Raw genomic sequence first — 16,269 nt, 5'->3', positions numbered from 1 at the left:
CCAAGCCATGACACGTTGACTCTAGTGCTAGCCAAGCAGCTGTGAAGAACTCAACACTAAACTGTGGCCATGGGGGAAAATAAATGCCACCTTTGGCTTCTAAGAACCAGAGTGTTGATGGCACAGGAGCTAGAGGACAGCTACACGACAGAGTCAATGACATACCTACTCCATGTGAAAGCATGCTACTGTCGTTCATAAACAGAAGGTCGGAGAAAGAAAATTGACAGTATAAAAGCACAAGATACCACTTTTTGCTTATCAGTTTGGCAAAGATTGGGGAGGACTGCTAAAGCCACTGGCAAGTTGGCAAGAATATACAGGAACAAATGTTTTTGAACATTGTCAGAGCCAAAGTTTGCGGGGGACAATTGAGCAATACGTGTCAGAATTCTTAATAGTCATACTTTTTAACCAAATCATACCTAACTCTGATATTTATCCTCAGTGTTGATAGGACAAGGGTACAAATATGTGAGTTCAAGGATGCTCATCACAGCGTTTTATAAAATAGTGACAATCTGAAGCAAATTCAGTGGAATCTGGTTGAGGAAATTATGGTGTAATTCATGATGAATGCTATGCAGTCACTAAAAAATGATGATGTATTCTACCTTTATTGACACAAAAGATGTATGATACGGAGTTAAGTGAGAGTAGCTTACAACATCGTATGTATAGTATAGATATTTATAAAAAGGGGATTATATTTCCGTATCTGTATATATTTACAGGTATAGAAATGGTAATAGAAAGATTTTCACCAAAATATTACAGTGGTTTTCTCGTGGGGTGGCATCATGAGAGAACTATATTTTCTGATTTATAATTTTTCAATATTTTCTGAGTTTTTAAATAGTGAGCATGTGTTAGTTTCACCATCAGAAAAAAAATAAGGCTGTAAAAAAAACGTAAAATAATAGCAGCCAATGTTTCAGGTACTACACATGTTAGGAGCCTAAGGAAATTAAAGAAATTGAAGAGAACTTTCAGAAGAGATGACCATTATTCTTAATAGCTCTGAAGAGATCTTCTAATTAGGACAGATTCAATTTATGTATGTATCACTCTCACTCTCAGACTCAGTGGGTTATAGCCTACATCTGAGTTGAAACAAAATGTTTTCAGCCCAAAATAGATAAGGTCATAAACCCATCAAAAGCGATGACTTTCAAAAACACTCCAGGAATTCACAAAAAGTAAGACAAAGAAAAATGTACAAAATCTATTTAGCTTTTAGGAAAAAATGAGACCAAATGACTACAAAAATACCAGCTCCAAAAATACCAAAAATGCTTCAACAGGAGAAAATAGAGAGAAAATAGAGAGCAAAAGACTGGCATATGGATGTCAAAACTCCAGTGTCAAGGAGGTTTTGAAAACTGGCCGTGTGTCACCAATTATATATATCCAAGATCAATGTGACAGACGTTCATTTCCAAGAGCACTGGCAAGTTTTTTAGGATTCTAAAAATCTCTTTTCAGTGACTGACTGATCATATAGCAAAAATGTGAGATTTTAAAATTCATTTCATCATTGGTGACCAAATTCTAACATAAGAGAAAGGGAGAGAGAGAGAAAGAGAGAGCTGCTGTTACAGACCCATTGTGTTGACTCACATTTAAGATGTGCTTCATACATAATTATCTTTTCTTCTCACCTCCAGGAAAAGCACAAAGAGGAAATTTCAACGATGGCCAAGTTGACAGAATCCATGAGTAAGTAACATGAAATTTATTCTTCATTTTTGGTTTTGAATGGAAAACCACAAAATCTTGCAAAAAGCACCTCCCCTTGTGAATATCTGATTTGTCTTTCACTCTTGTGATAGCCAAGGTCTATTTAACACAGATCATATTGTGTTAATGTTACGTTATGTGTTATTCAAAATTCATCTCTCATGGTGTCCAATTCTATGCTGAAATTGTTCCCCAACATTATGGAGCTAAAGAGTCAAAATGAATTTTATTTGTAACACTGCGTTGAGCACTGGGACCCACAATAATTTTAAACTGATGTTTAAGAGGTTTAGACAAAGTCTAAAGCTGAAGTTTTATGCACAGATATTCCATAGGCTGGATAATCTAAAGAGAGGAAAGACTGGCTTATTGTTGTTAGACTTCTTAGGTGCTGTTCAGAAATTTCAGAGAGAACCATTAAAAAAATGGAGTACTTGAGATGTAAGCAGCTTGCAATGATTTAGGTTTCGAATCTATCAGTGGTATAATGCTCTAAGCTCTTAAGCCAAATAAACAGGATACACAAAGCGTTTTGAAGAGAAAAGAAAAATTAATTATAATAAATCCTCCTGCAAACTGAGAAATGCAATTTCCTGTGTTGACGTTTAACTATTAAAGACCATGTGGATATGAAATAAATAGACAATGCAGACTTTTTTCCTTTGAAAAGGTACATTTTCCTCATGATAGATTTCACATCTAAAGTGACAAGGGAAGCTTGCAAACGCTTCTCCATTATCATTAGGGCCATAAACACTTACTTAAAATTGGCCTGCAAAATTAGCCATGGATCTTGCACAAATTTAACTGGCCCCTGTCTCCTCCTTCTACTATTCCTCAAATCCTGAGACTGTTAAATACAAGTGTTCTCCTGCAGCACAGTCAATGAGCCCTTATCTCCAAAGGTACACCTCCTCCAAGAAAAAGTGATGTTACAAGGTTCTGTACATTGCATTTCTTTAATTCCTGACCCAAAACCTCTGCCTAATTTCATATGTCTTGAACACATGCTAATTTCACAATGGAAATGGCAGCTCACAGGGACTAAGGGAAGGACAAGATGCTCCCACGCCTCTCTTCTGCTCTCCTTTCTGGGTCACTCCCTGACCTCACTCCGTTCCACCCTTCTCTCTACCTCTAGCTTTGCAGATGGAAAAACGTTCCGAGGATTTGCCACTTGGTTTGAAGAACACCAAACTGGTTCTCTGTCAGGGAAAGGCCCTTGAGTCGTAGAGGGTGTTCTTCTCAGACCTGGAATGAAATAGTGAGGGTACCAGAACCACCATGAAACTGACATGCCTATGCTGTCAAAATATGGAGCGAGATTGGGACATACCAAGTAATTCACAATCCACAGCACTTTCACAGACTTAGTCCTAATCTCTAAGTCCAAAGTCGCCAACACAAAAGACTCACAGATTCCCTGAATGCTAGAAAGATCAACGGCTTGGAATTTAGCATCGTTTTCCATGAGTGGAGTCTGGGGTGTATGGTGCATTAAATCAAATAGTGTCTTGTGTGAGTTGTGATGCTAACAGGTTTTACCATGAGTCTCCTGTTAGAATTTGATCTCTAGTTCAGTGAATATTTTTTTAACTCACCTAACTGAATTATAAACCATTTAGGGCACTATAAGAGATCTACTGGTCAATATTTCTGATAAAGGTATTTTAATTTTTCTATATCTATTGAATTCAGATGCATTTAAATAAGAGCCCCTCCCTGATGTGTTGGTTTTCAGTTTCATGTTTGCCTCTGCAATAATTCTAAGGACTTTGACCTATGCATCCACTGGCTTAAGAGAATTCTGCCAAAATTGAATTCCAAACCCTTCGGCAGATGAAAGGGCATGGCCATTCTTCTAATTTGCTCTGTCTTAAAAAAAAAAAAAAAAAAAGAAGAAGAAGAAGAAAAGAAAAGATCACATAGATAAGCTCAATGCACAAAGGAAATTTAAAGTTTGAAAACGGACCTTGGACTCATACCCACCATTCCAGTCCACTGATCCTGACAAGGATTAAAAAACATTATAAAATATATGACATACTCCTACTCTTCAAGGCGCTCACTATGAAAGTTCATCACACGGTCAACACTAACAAATAGTTCATCAAAATTAAATTCCTGAATCACGTTATATACAAGTATACATTTATTCTACATAGGAAGCCTGCAAGGAAATAAATACCTAATTATGGAAGGAGAGCCTATCAGTGGGCTAAGCAAAGAATTAATATTCAATTACTGCACAATAAATGTGATGGGAGCATCAAACCCATGGCCACCAGAGAAAATGGACAAAAACAGAACCACAAATGCCTAGGACACAGTGCGCTGAATGAGTTTTCAGAGCCAGTAAACACTCTGCTTGTTAAACTGCCAAGCAAAAGCCATCTGGTTACTAGAATATCTCTCTGTCTAACTAGAACTAGAGAGCGATTCTTCTCCAATCACCATAGGGGTCCAAATGCTTTTGATGGCTATGCAAGTACCATCATGGGGATGGGATATCTTCTTCATCTCCTAGAGCAGGATGAGGAGTATTTCTTTCGATCGCGTGCCATTAATCAACCACGTCAAAAACAACAGCCTTCATCATTTTTTAAAGGGCAAACAAGGGACACAAAAATATGAACAGGTTTTCAAATGTTTAAGGAAAAACAACTTTATTTAATAAATACATGATAAGACTTCAAAATATATTTGTCACATTGTTGAAGGGAGGAGGGTCATGATAAGGAAGAAAAAACAGAGAAAGGAAGAAAAAAAGATGAAATATAAGAAAATGCACATGAGAAAAATACAGGGGGAAACATATATATAAAAAAGATCCAGGGACACCCCTGGTGGTCCAGTGGTTAAGACTCTGAGCTTCCAGTGCAGGGGGTGTGGGTTTGATCCCTGTTCAGGGAACTAAAATCCCACATACCATGAGGCATGGCCAGGAAATGAAAATAAATAAATAAATAATAAATAAATATTTTAAAGACCCAGAGAAGGAGCTATTAAGGAGGAGAGAGACAAAATCAAGGGCAAAGAGAAGATGAGAAGGCAAAGAGAAGGGAGGCAAGGACAGATATTGACAAGGAGGCTCAGGGGGTCTAAAATTCATAAACTACACACTTGCATTCATTGGCTGTGGTCATTGAACGTTTCAAAGCCTATTGTTTTTTTTTTTACCATTGCCCTTTGACATTTTAATCTCTGTTAGCATCTTAGAAACGGATATTCTCATACTTCATCCATCAGAAACCCTGTTCCAAATGGGACAGCAGAAAACCCCGCACTAGAGGAAGTTACTCTGAACTTGCTGGTCAGTAACCAGGATTTTACTACCCACGCACTAACGGAAACTTAGCTGAAAGCCTGACCCAAGTGGAGACTCCCAACCTTGTCCATAAATAGGCACACAGTGACCCAAACAAGGAAACCAAATCCCACACTGTGCTGTCCTTAGAGGTGACATTGAGGCTGTCGGGCTCTGTCCTGGCCACTCGAATCTAAGTCAGAGGGTGACAAATTGCAGGTGTCGAGAGGCATGCAAATAGCCTGGGGCTCCGGAATTGTGATCTGTACAGAGTACCTTTGTAGGTTGTTCTTACATAGATTTCTGCAAGTAATTCTCTTCATGGTTGTCACCTGCCAATGTATCCCCCCACACCTGGGAACCTGTCAGACACCACAGGGGTCCATTAGTACTGTGGATTACAATCAAATGTCTGTCTTGTGCATAGTGATGAAGTGGCAAGGGCCGGACAGGTGGGGATGCTTGGCCCCCATGCCTTCTGCAAGTTTCAGGGCCCCTTCCCGAGCCCCACCCCCAGGGCCCTGCAAGCATTCTTGGAGTCCCACTTCTGCCTCTTTCTGCACATCAGTCACAGGTATGCAGTGCATCCCTGCAGCAGGAGACGGTGCGCAGGGCCAGCCGTGGCTCACTCTGAATCATGGCGGGAAGAGTTGACTTCTGTTGCTTTCTGTCACCATCTGCCAGCCTCTCTCGGGCACGTGAGCCCCAGAGGATCCCTTCTGGTCCTCCCCACGAATCATTCTACCCAGGTTGTCCCCCCAGTTATCCCCGTGGTTATCACAACCGTAACACATCTGCACAGGAAACAGTTACTCATCATCATCTTCAAATGAAGAGCAGAGTGGCCACTGTATCCTGAGTAGCTTCAGGGGGTCCTTTCCCGGCCAGGACAGAAATGAGGGGACCCTGGTTCCTCCCACTGCCCGGAGCCAGAGGCCTGTTTCGTGAGGCACTTAGAGGTCTTGGTTGTCTGCATTAATGTAGAGGGAATTCCTCCTCCTACGATTAAAGAAATTGTTCAAATTTAGCCCAGACTTGCAATGTTCTAGTGTCAAATGAAATGAAGAGTGAGAACCAATTACAATCACCTCATATTAAATTAACTTCATTAAAGCACAGTGGTTTTTAAATCATTTATTCTCTCCTCATGGAGCTGCTATTATCACATCAGCATTGTGTTAAGCCCTGGAAGGATAGGGAAATGGGGTCCTGGCCCAAACCATGTGCAGCGTTTGGGGGTGAAGGGGGTGGGAGACTATGGCACAGAGAATCAGGGTCTTGCAGAAGCCACCTGGTAAGCACTGTAGCTGGAGGTGCATGCTTGCATGCGTGGGCATCATAAAGGCACACAAAGGTTACGCAGGTTTTACCAGGCAGCCAGTGAGAACATGAGTGCCCGGATCCAGGACCCAGGACCCAGCGTGGGGAAGCAAGGGCAGGCGGGGGAGACAGCAGATGGCTGGGCACATAGGCAAGAGTCAGGTCATAAAAGGACTAGTCTGCAGCTTCTGTTTTTTCCTGTGGATGATGGGGAGGCACTTAAGATCTGCAGGAAAGCTAAGACAGGAAAGGTGAGGCAGGGAGCTGAGGCCAAAGAGCCAGGATGGGCCCAGGGGAAACCAGAATAATCCACAAGATCAGGAATGGCCACCACGACTGCTCCAGAACCATCCCCCTAAGAAGAGGAAGCTCAAGTTGGAACCACCAAGGCCAGGAGCCAGGAAAGCAGGCATCAGGATTCTCCACAGGAGCACATTTGTCCCAAAGCATTAGGGTTCCTGTCAGTGGGAGAATAGAGACACCGTTCCCTTTGGTATTAAACCCATGGGGCCTGTCCCCCTTGCTGGGGTACTGAAAGCTCCTTATCCCCATGGGGAAATGCCCGCCTACCCTCTCAAACACACTATTGCCAGTGCCCTGCCCTACGCCCTCTTGGGTGAAAGGAAGATGTCACAGGTCCAGGCTGATGTGGGTACCCAGACTTTGGCTTCTGTTCATGGCTGGTAAGAGACCCCATAGCTGGATTGGGAGTTTAGAGCGATAGAGGTTATTTAGGACAGGGCAGAGATATTCTTTGCACTAGGGTGCGAAATGGCCCTCTATCCTCAGGGACTAAGGCTACACCAGGCCCACCAGATGGTGCTTTTTAAAATGTATCTCCTCCCTCCTGATAAAACTCAGACACTTTAATATGGAAATCTGTCTCTCAGGCTCGCACTCACACAGGTAGTCACAGCATCATCTCAAAAGTCACACGACTTGATTTTTAAAGGTTATACTCCATTTATAGTTATTATAAAATATCTGCTCTATTCCCCATAACCTTTAAAAACTGTGAATCACTGTATCATTCACCTGTAATTTATATAATGTTATACATCAACTCTGCTTCAATTAAAAAACTTTAAAAAGACAACAGAATACTAAATTCAAATTCTGAGGGAAATGATTTTCCACCTGAGAATTCATACCCAGCTGATAGATAAGTGGAAGGAAAGAATACAGGCATATTACAATCAGAAAGCATCCTTTAAAAAAAGGATCCCGGGCTTCCCTGGTGGCGCAGTGGTTGAGAGTCCGCCTGCCGATGCAGGGGACACGGGTTCGTGCCCCGGTCTGGGAAGATCCCACATGCCGCAGAGCGGCTGGGCCCGTGAGCCATGGCCGCTGAGCCTGCATGTCCGGAGCCTGTGCTCCGCAACGGGAGAGGTCACAACAGCGAGAGGCCCGCGTACCGCAAAAAAAAAAAAAAAAGGATCCCATGCATCCTTTAAAAAAAAAAAAACTTCAAGAAAGAGAAAAGAATACAAGAGGACACCATGCGTTATAAGAGCAGTGAAATTTTTAGAAAATAAAGGTGTAAGTCTAGTTCATTAAATTCATGCTAATCGCTAGGAAAACTAAAACCAGATACTGTTGACAGCATTTCCTCTGATGATTGGAAGTGGGTAGGAAGACCTTTTCCTCTGTATTTTATACTCTTCTTTATTATCTGCATTTATTTTTGTTTTGGATACAATTACTTGTAATAAAAGATTTAATAAAACTTCAAAAAGGCACCCCCTAAGAAAAGAGTAACATCGGGCTTCCCTGGTGGCGCAGTGGTTGAGAGTCCGCCCGCCGATGCAGGGGACACGGGTTCGTGCCCCGGTCAGGGAAGATCCCACATGCCACAGAGCGGCTGGGCCCGTGACCCATGGCCGCTGAGCCTGCGCGTCCGGAGCCTGTGCTCCGCAGCGGGAGAGGCCACAGCAGTGAGAGGCCCGCGTACAGCAAAAATAAAAAAAAATTAAAAACAAAATAAAGGAGTAACACCACTTAAAGACAAACCCATGCTCTTGAGCACTCATTCTTGCCCTTACACCGTTTAAATCGTCACTTTGTTACTTGTGATTATTATGTAAATGAACTCCTCTGTGACAGCCTCGCAGGGAAGCATCGCTACCTCTTGTTCCTGGAAAAGGGAGGTTTCAGGTCTTCTTAAACCCTGCCCCACACGCCCCATCCCTGTCAGCTCTCCCTGGCAGTGTGCCCTTGACCCTCCTTGCGGTCTTGACTTTCTCTTCCCGTCAAGTCTCCCTTCTCATGTGCCTTCCTCCTCAACAGAGGGCACCTGTTGCTCTGGCCACCTAGCATCTCCTCCAGACTCTCCTTTGGTAGTTAGTTTCCCACCTCCCTTCCTTTTGCATCTCCCAGCCTGAGACCGTGACCCCCTCCATCCTGCAGGTGAGTTGATGCAGATGGGCCACAGGGCTGGGTGCCAGCCAGCACAGGTGCAGACAAGCAGCCCCTCCCCTTCCCAGCAGCTCTGCCATGTGCTTCTGGGAATAGGTTCTGGAAGCCCAGCCTCCAGGCTGGGTCTCTCACTCCCCCCTGACTCTGGGAGCCCCGTCTTATCCCTTATCCATCCTGGTTGCCCACACTCGCCGGATTGCTCTGACACCACAACTAGCAGCTCTGACCAGAGCACCCTCCTTTCTGTATCTTCTTTCCTGGGTTACCTGCAGGACACTGGGAGGGGGGCACAAGAGTGGATGCTCAGAGAAGCCAGCGTGGAGGGGCATCAGAACGCAGATGGATGCAGAAGATTGTATTGTAGGATACGTTGGGTCCCTTCACAATATATCATTTCCGTCCCACCATTAGGCAGAAATGCTTCCTTTGATCCAAAGCAGAAGAGAGAGATCCAGCAGCCTCTTCCCTGCTTGTGCTCCTCTAAAAAGCTGTTATTTTTTTTTTTACTAAGAGGCATGTGCTTTCCTTACTGGAATATATCTTTTAAATTCAAGGATAATCACTTTCTGCTTGAAATAATGGGCCTGTTCAGTTGGAATCAGAGATTCTAGCTTGAGTTCAGAGGACCTGAAATGGATCATTGTCTTCATGCGGCTTAATGGCCCCAGCCACCACCTCCATGGGGATGGGCTTCATGCCCTGCCTGGTCCCCCCTTTTCCTCCCTCCCGTGTCCCTCAATGTGGGGACTTCGTTGCTTCTTTGGTTTCCATCTGCTTCCTGCCTTCTGAGGCTCCCCCGGCAACAGCCTGCTCCAGATAAGAATGCAGCTTCCTTCCTTGCCATCTCCAGAACGAGCATGTAACTTAAAGGATTTGACTGGTAGAAACACACAGCAATGTTCAAAGCAGCAAACTAAGTGAGTAAATTTCAGCTTAGGGTTCCTTACAGTTGTATAGATTATTACTGTTCTTCGTGAAAATGGAAATGGAGAAAATCTGTTTTCTCAAGTTCATTTTCCTTCCTTTAAGATTTTGGAGATCACTTTCACCCTCACCTTCTGATGACTGTTTGTGACTTGGTTGGTAAGAAACTCATCTCTGACACCGACAACTTCTCTCGGGCACTAGGAAGATCTAGACTGCTTTTCTTGCCTTGGGTACCATTGACATTCAGATCTGGATAATTCTTCATTGTGAAGCTCTGTGTATTGAAGGATATTTAACAGCACCCTTGACTTCAACTCACTAGGTGCCAGGAGCACCTTCCCCCACTTGTCACAATCCATGTCTTCAGACATTACTAAATTTGCTCTGCAGGGCAGGTCACTCCCCATTGAAAGACTGGGAATCACTGCTCTAGATAAACCAGGAAGAACCAGTCCTTTCTTCTTAGGCAGCAACAGTGGGACTTTCTAGTCAATTGCAGATCCTCCCGAGGTTTCGGTCTCCAGTATCACTCGCTGCTACAGCCTCTACTTGATTAATGCAGAGATGGAAACCTGAGTCACTCTTGGTGGCCACCAAGAGAATCCATCTCCCTCGGCCACCTGGCTTTGGGGACCATCAAGTCAAGAGTATTTCTATTTTATTGATGAAGCCATTGGATGAAGCTCCGAAGGATAAAGGGATTTTCCCAGTGTAATAATGTCCAAGAGGAGAGTTGGAAACACCATGGCTCCTAGGACTGGCAGAAATCGGGGAGGTGGAAGGTGCTTGGGGAGAGAAGCTGGAGACCTCCTTTCTCCCAGAAGCTGGGAGGGGTATCATTCCTTCCAAAACAGCAGTTTTTAGGACCTGCCCATTAGCTGTGGCAACAACAATTCTTCTCTCTCACTTTGCCATTCCGAGCCGTGGATGGTGGGAGGCCCGGCTCGGGGGCAGCTGCCTCCGCTCGGCCCTTCGTCACTGGTTTCCGTGTGCCCTGACCTCAGAGGGCACCAGTGCCATCGGCGTCTCACTGGAGTGTCTCCCTCTCTCATTTGAGATCACAAGGCCTCTGGTCCTCCTTCAGTTTCCACTCTTTTTACAGAAGGTCGTGGCACACAAAGCAGGTGTTCAAGGCATGAGTCACCACGCCACCAGCCCAGGTTGGCAACTTGGAGACAGTCGCCCTAGCCAGGCTGCCACCACCGTCCACGGGGGCCACGAGCAACCAAAAATCTCTGTCTCCATCACCACCACCCCGCATCCACACACATCTCAGCAGCAGGCCGTGCTCCCCAGGCCCTCTTTGCCAAGCCCACGGGAGTGCGTAGGTGACACCCCAGGGTTGTGGAGGAGCTGTGACGACCCCTCGGGACCCAAGTGCCGAGTACCCCCCCAATTGGGGATCCAGCTCCTCCCTTGTCTTTGCTCCAGCCCAAAGGAAAAAAATAAACAAATGCTTTTTTTTTTTTTTTTTGCGGTACGCGGGCCTCTCACTGTCGTGGCCTCTCCCGTTGCGGAGCACAGGATCCAGACGCGCAGGCTCAGCGGCCATGGCTCACGGGCCCAGCCGCTCCGCGGCATGTGGGATCTTCCCTGACCGGGGCACGAACCCGTGTCCCCTGCATCGGCAGGCGGACTCTCAACCACTGTGCCACCAGGGAAGCCCAACAAATGCATTTTAAAACTCTCTCACCTCCCACTTCCTCCAGTCCCCTTCCCTGTGCCCCACCCACTGCTGCCCCGGCTCTCTGCCCTCCCCTCCCCCCTCCCACGCACTGCCACCTGCTCCCAGGGCCCGCTCCACCCTCCCTCCACCTGCCACCGTCTCTCGATCCCTCCTTCCTCCCACTGCTCCCCATTCCTCCCCCTCCTCACATCAGCCGCCAAACCCCCTTCTCCACGTCTCTGCCGGCAGCAAGTTTCATCAGGGGAGAGAGTGGGCACTCAGGGTCTCAGGCGTCCCTCTGTGCCCTCAGGTTGCAGAGAGAAGGGTCCCCTGCGCAGAGGTGTGGCCGTGAGGAAGGCCAGAGGGCAGGGGGACCCATGGCCAACAGGGCTAGCGAGTATGGCCAACCCAGAGCCGGAGGATGTGAGCCGGTGTGCGTATAGGAAGCGCTTCCCTTAATATAAGGCATCTGAGATGTGAGCGAGCCGATCATCAGAGGGAAGAGCAGGGAACACTGAACTCTAAAGCCCGGGCTCCCAAGAGCACAGCACAGGCAGCGGAGAGACCCTGCCCAAACCTGAGGGCAGACCTGGACTCCTGAACATCTGGGTGGAGGAATTTGCTTTTTTACCTGTGCAGCCCTCTTGGCCTCAATGCTACTCCCCAGCAAAAGGGAATGAGGCCCTTCAGAGACGTTGTCATCACTCGTCTGTCACCCGCTGGTCCCCTGGTGCTAGGCTGCGGCCCCCTCCCCCCTCCCCGCCCTGCTCTTCCTCCCGGGGACAGGTGTGTGAGCTGGGACAGCCCCTGGGCTCCCCGCGGCTCCCTCTTGCCTCTCCCCTGGAGAGGGGAGGCCTGCCGGGGAAGCACCTGGCTCCTGGCGCTGGGGAAGACTAAAATCGGCTGACAGTGGATGTCACCTGGTGGGAGGGAGTCACTTCCCAGATCTCACCGAGTCTCGGCTTCACCAAGAGGAAAGAGCTGGTGGGGGCGTGTTCGACAGTAACAACATCACTGCCTACATTTCTCGTGCACTTTTCGGCTTTGATTTAATCTCTCACAAGATATTACAATTTCAGGCTCAAAGGCGTTAAAAGGAAGGGAGGTGGGAGGCGGGGGGTGTGTCTTGATGTTTAAATACTGACTCAGAGAATCGCTCTGCAGCCCAGAACTGCATTCATAAAGGTTTCTACACAGTTAGCAAAACATCTCTGGCATGCAGTCGACCTTCTAGGGAGAGCGTCATCCGTCAGCATGGTCTTCCCAGGGTCTGACTGCCACTCAGCCGCCTCCTAGCTGTGAGCACCCATGAATTACTTAACCCTTCTTCTCTGAGTTCCTGCCATGGAGCATAACAGCCACCTGGCAGTGTTTTGATAATGTGTATAAAGGTAATAGATATGTATATATAAGCTAATATATATACTTATCCATATAAGCTTGTATAAATAATTGCATTTGAATATGTATATACATGCATACGCTAACAGATATGATTGAAAGCTCATAAACATATATATTCATATAGTCACGTAAGTATAATGCATGTAAAGCATTTAGCATAGCAATTGTCCCCTATCAGGCCCTCAAAAACAAAAATGAAACTTCTTATGATCCCCACACCTCACTTTACTCACTATTCTCAAGCCCATTATAAAGCTATTCATATTGTGGGGTTTTGTTACCTTGTACTATACCTAACTCTCTTAAAGATCCAAGGGCTGTGGCATGGCCGTATGATTTTATAAGCTGGCATTAGGTACTAAAAAGTTCTTGTTGACTGCTTTCAGCTACCTTAGGGATTTTAATATGTGGTGGTTTTTACCTGTTGTACCTTTGCTCTGACAAGTAATATTTCACCTTATACATGGACTTTCATCCTTGCCAAAGAGTCTCATTGTGGGTTTCATTGCTAAATACTGTAATCCTTTCAACTCAGTATGCGGACACTTTCCTCCCAATATCATATGCTCTCTGCTGCAACAGATGTGATATTGATGATGTTTGCTCCCTAGATTCACACACAGTCCAGTTCACAGAATTAAGAGAGATAAACCTGGCTTTGGATTTCCTGAAGTCAAAGCCAAACCAAACATCACTCCCTGCTGGGTTGCTAGGGATGCTTTCTTAGTAGATATTTAATTTAGACTATGGCCCTGGCTCTCACCTAGGAGTCAATGTCCAACTAAATCAAAGAAAAGTGCCCCATGGTCATTGTATTCTGACTTCTAAATAATACCCTTCCCCAAATTACTATCTCCTCCAAGTTGCTGGGTCCCTAACCTGCAGGCTCACGACTTTGCAGTCCATTTTTCCACACACATTTTCAAAAAGGATGCTCTCATAGGAAAATGGATAGGAAGAAAAAAGTCTAGATTTTTTAAAATCCAGAATGTTCTTATTCCCGTGTAAGATGCGCATATTTTCCCCATGGCTTTAATGAAAAGGAAGATGTCAGATGCATGTCTCAGAGCCTCCCATGGAAAAGGTTTTCTCTCCATTTTCTCCTGTCAGACTTGTACATGTTACTCCACGACCATCAAGGAAGGAAGGAATAAGACTTTGAATAAATCAAGCGTTGTGTTCCTCAAAATGCAGGATTCTTCCTTGTGTAAAATTTTTTAATCTAACTTTTTAAATAAATCAATGGTGAGTCCATCACAAATAATTAACCAAGTAATCAATAAGTACTTACCAGCAGGCACGGAGAGTGTGTGGGAGGGGTGATAAATTATAAAACACGAGTCAGGACCTTAAGGCTGACATTAAAAATATAACACAACTTCGGACAACAAACTAACTCTTGTCCTGTTTTAAGGAAGTAGATGATAAAATTCCAAGTAAGTGAGGACCTACAGACCTCACCTTTTTTTTTTTTAACCAAGACATAAAATCAAATGAAGTTCAACTCACAACAACCCATTTCCTAGAGAAAAGTCAAGATTACATTGTAGTTCACCTCCCTGTCTTTCCATATTGGAAAGACCACAAGGTCATTATAAGGATAACCTTGAATCTGCTGGTTGTAAAACGAAAAAGTAAAGATTTGGACATTTCTGTACTTAATTATTATTGACCCTGGGGTATCTCAACACTAAAGGTGAGATTTGAAAAGAGAGAGACTCCTTCTTGGAAGAACCAGGAAGAATTTGGGAAAGCTGGGCCTTCAAGAATGGACAGGGTTTTTCCGAGGAGGTGAAGGAGGTGACAGTGCTGCTGATTAGGGGGTGGCAGGGAGCTGGGGGGTCGAGATGAGGTGGGTGGTCATTATCTTAGGAGAAAGTGGAGGCAGGAGAGCACAGGTGTATTTGGAGAACAATGATCAGGACACGTTGACTAAAGCTGGACATTTTAAGTAAGAAAATAGTAAGAGAGAAATCTAGGAATGGTGGATGGGATCCGTAATGCTGGAGAAGAAGTTTCTAAGTTATCCTAAAGCCAAACATTTTCTGAAGTTTATTCCTAGGGCCATTAGTCACATGACATCCTCAGACTAATTTTTGTGGTGTTGGTGATTCAACTCTTGTAGGGGGTACTTGCCTCTCCCCTTGAGATTCCCACTGCCTATTAGTGTAGTAATGGCTTTAAGATGCTCTGCAGGAAAGAAATCTGTTTAACGTCTTTAGTAGAGTGAAAAACTGGGCTCCACAAGAGATCCACATCCTGATCCCTGGAACTTGTGAATGCTACCTCATATGGAGATAAAAGGGGGAGAGACCTTTGCAAATGGAATCAAGTTAAGGATCTTGACTTGGGGAGATTATCCTGCATTATCCAGGTGGACCCTAAATGCAATCACATATGTAGAACAGAGGTGACAAAGTGAAGACAGAGCAGAGAGATTTGAAGATGCTGGCCTTGAAGATTGGAATGATTCAACCACAAACCAAGCACTGCTAGCAGCCCCCAGAAAGTGGAAGAGGCAAGGAAGTGGGAGTGTGGTCCTGCCAACACCTTGTCTCAAACTGCTCACCTCCAGAATTGGGAGAGAACAAATTTCTGCAGTTGTGAGCCACGCAGGATTGGGTAGTCTGTAGTGGAGGGCCTAAGAAATGAACACAAGGGGGGATGTTGGCCTAATGACAATTTTCCTCAGAATTACCTTTGTCTAACATTTATATGATTATAAAGATTATAAAGGTGCTAAATGGGAGATTAAGAAAAGATCTGGGATATAGAAGATCTAGGGGATTTACTAACTGGGAATTTTGAAATATCCTGATACTTACTGACCCTCTAAGTTGACCAGAACAAAAATATGCACTGTTTTGTATAAAGGCCCCTTTTAAATGTCAGTTTCACTAAAGCAAATTGTGCTGTCATATAAGACACACTCTAAATGTTTGTTAGAAATGGCTTGGCTCTGTGGCTCCAAGAAAGAGCACCTGTCTTTCAGTGAACCTAAGATGGGTGGTGAGAGTTAAATCCTTATAAAAGAGAAATGAAGTTATGTAGATTTAAAGTTTTTTAAGAAATCCCCTCTCACTGGTCCACAGGCACCAGCTCCAGCAAAACCATGGACCCCAACACCCAAAGGAAAGAAGGCATCTTCTCATGTCAAGCATATTGTCAGCAAAATATTCTTCTCTGTGCTGAGAAGGAAAACACAATTAAGAAAATTGTCTGGACAGATAATCCCCCACATAAAACAATAGCCAGACATCAGTTAGAGGCTCTGGAGCACAGAGCTGTGTGGGTTTTCAGAAATGAGAGCTCCCAGGTTGTAGGAGCCCCAGAGCTGGTCCAGGGATGCTGGATGCTGAGTGGGGCTGAGGGGACAGAATTGGGCACCTGGGGACACCGCCTTCCCCACCCACAAGGCGTGGGGTCGCTGCCGTATCCTGACACACTCTTCATTGTCAAATGGTGTCTGGGGGCTACACCCCAACGCCCA

At 45.1% G+C, this 16,269-nt stretch overlaps 1 protein-coding gene across 1 annotated transcript in view; it reads left to right on the top strand.

Annotated features, from left to right (window-relative positions):
* Nucleotides 1-1,694: 1,694 nt before the first annotated feature.
* The window catches only part of KCNJ6 (potassium inwardly rectifying channel subfamily J member 6), a gene marked incomplete at both ends in the record, with an annotated part of 210,944 nt that continues 196,369 nt past the window's right edge, over nucleotides 1,695-16,269 (top strand). The window contains one exon of the mRNA XM_079705338.1: nucleotides 1,695-1,719. Coding sequence (XP_079561464.1) covers nucleotides 1,695-1,719 — 25 coding nt within the window. The remainder of the gene's footprint in view (nucleotides 1,720-16,269) is intronic.

The sequence above is a fragment of the Hyperoodon ampullatus genome, assembly GCF_949752795.1.
Source record: "Hyperoodon ampullatus genome assembly, chromosome: 5".
NCBI lineage: Eukaryota > Metazoa > Chordata > Mammalia > Artiodactyla > Ziphiidae > Hyperoodon > Hyperoodon ampullatus.
This window is presented reverse-complemented; position numbering and strand designations above follow the sequence as displayed.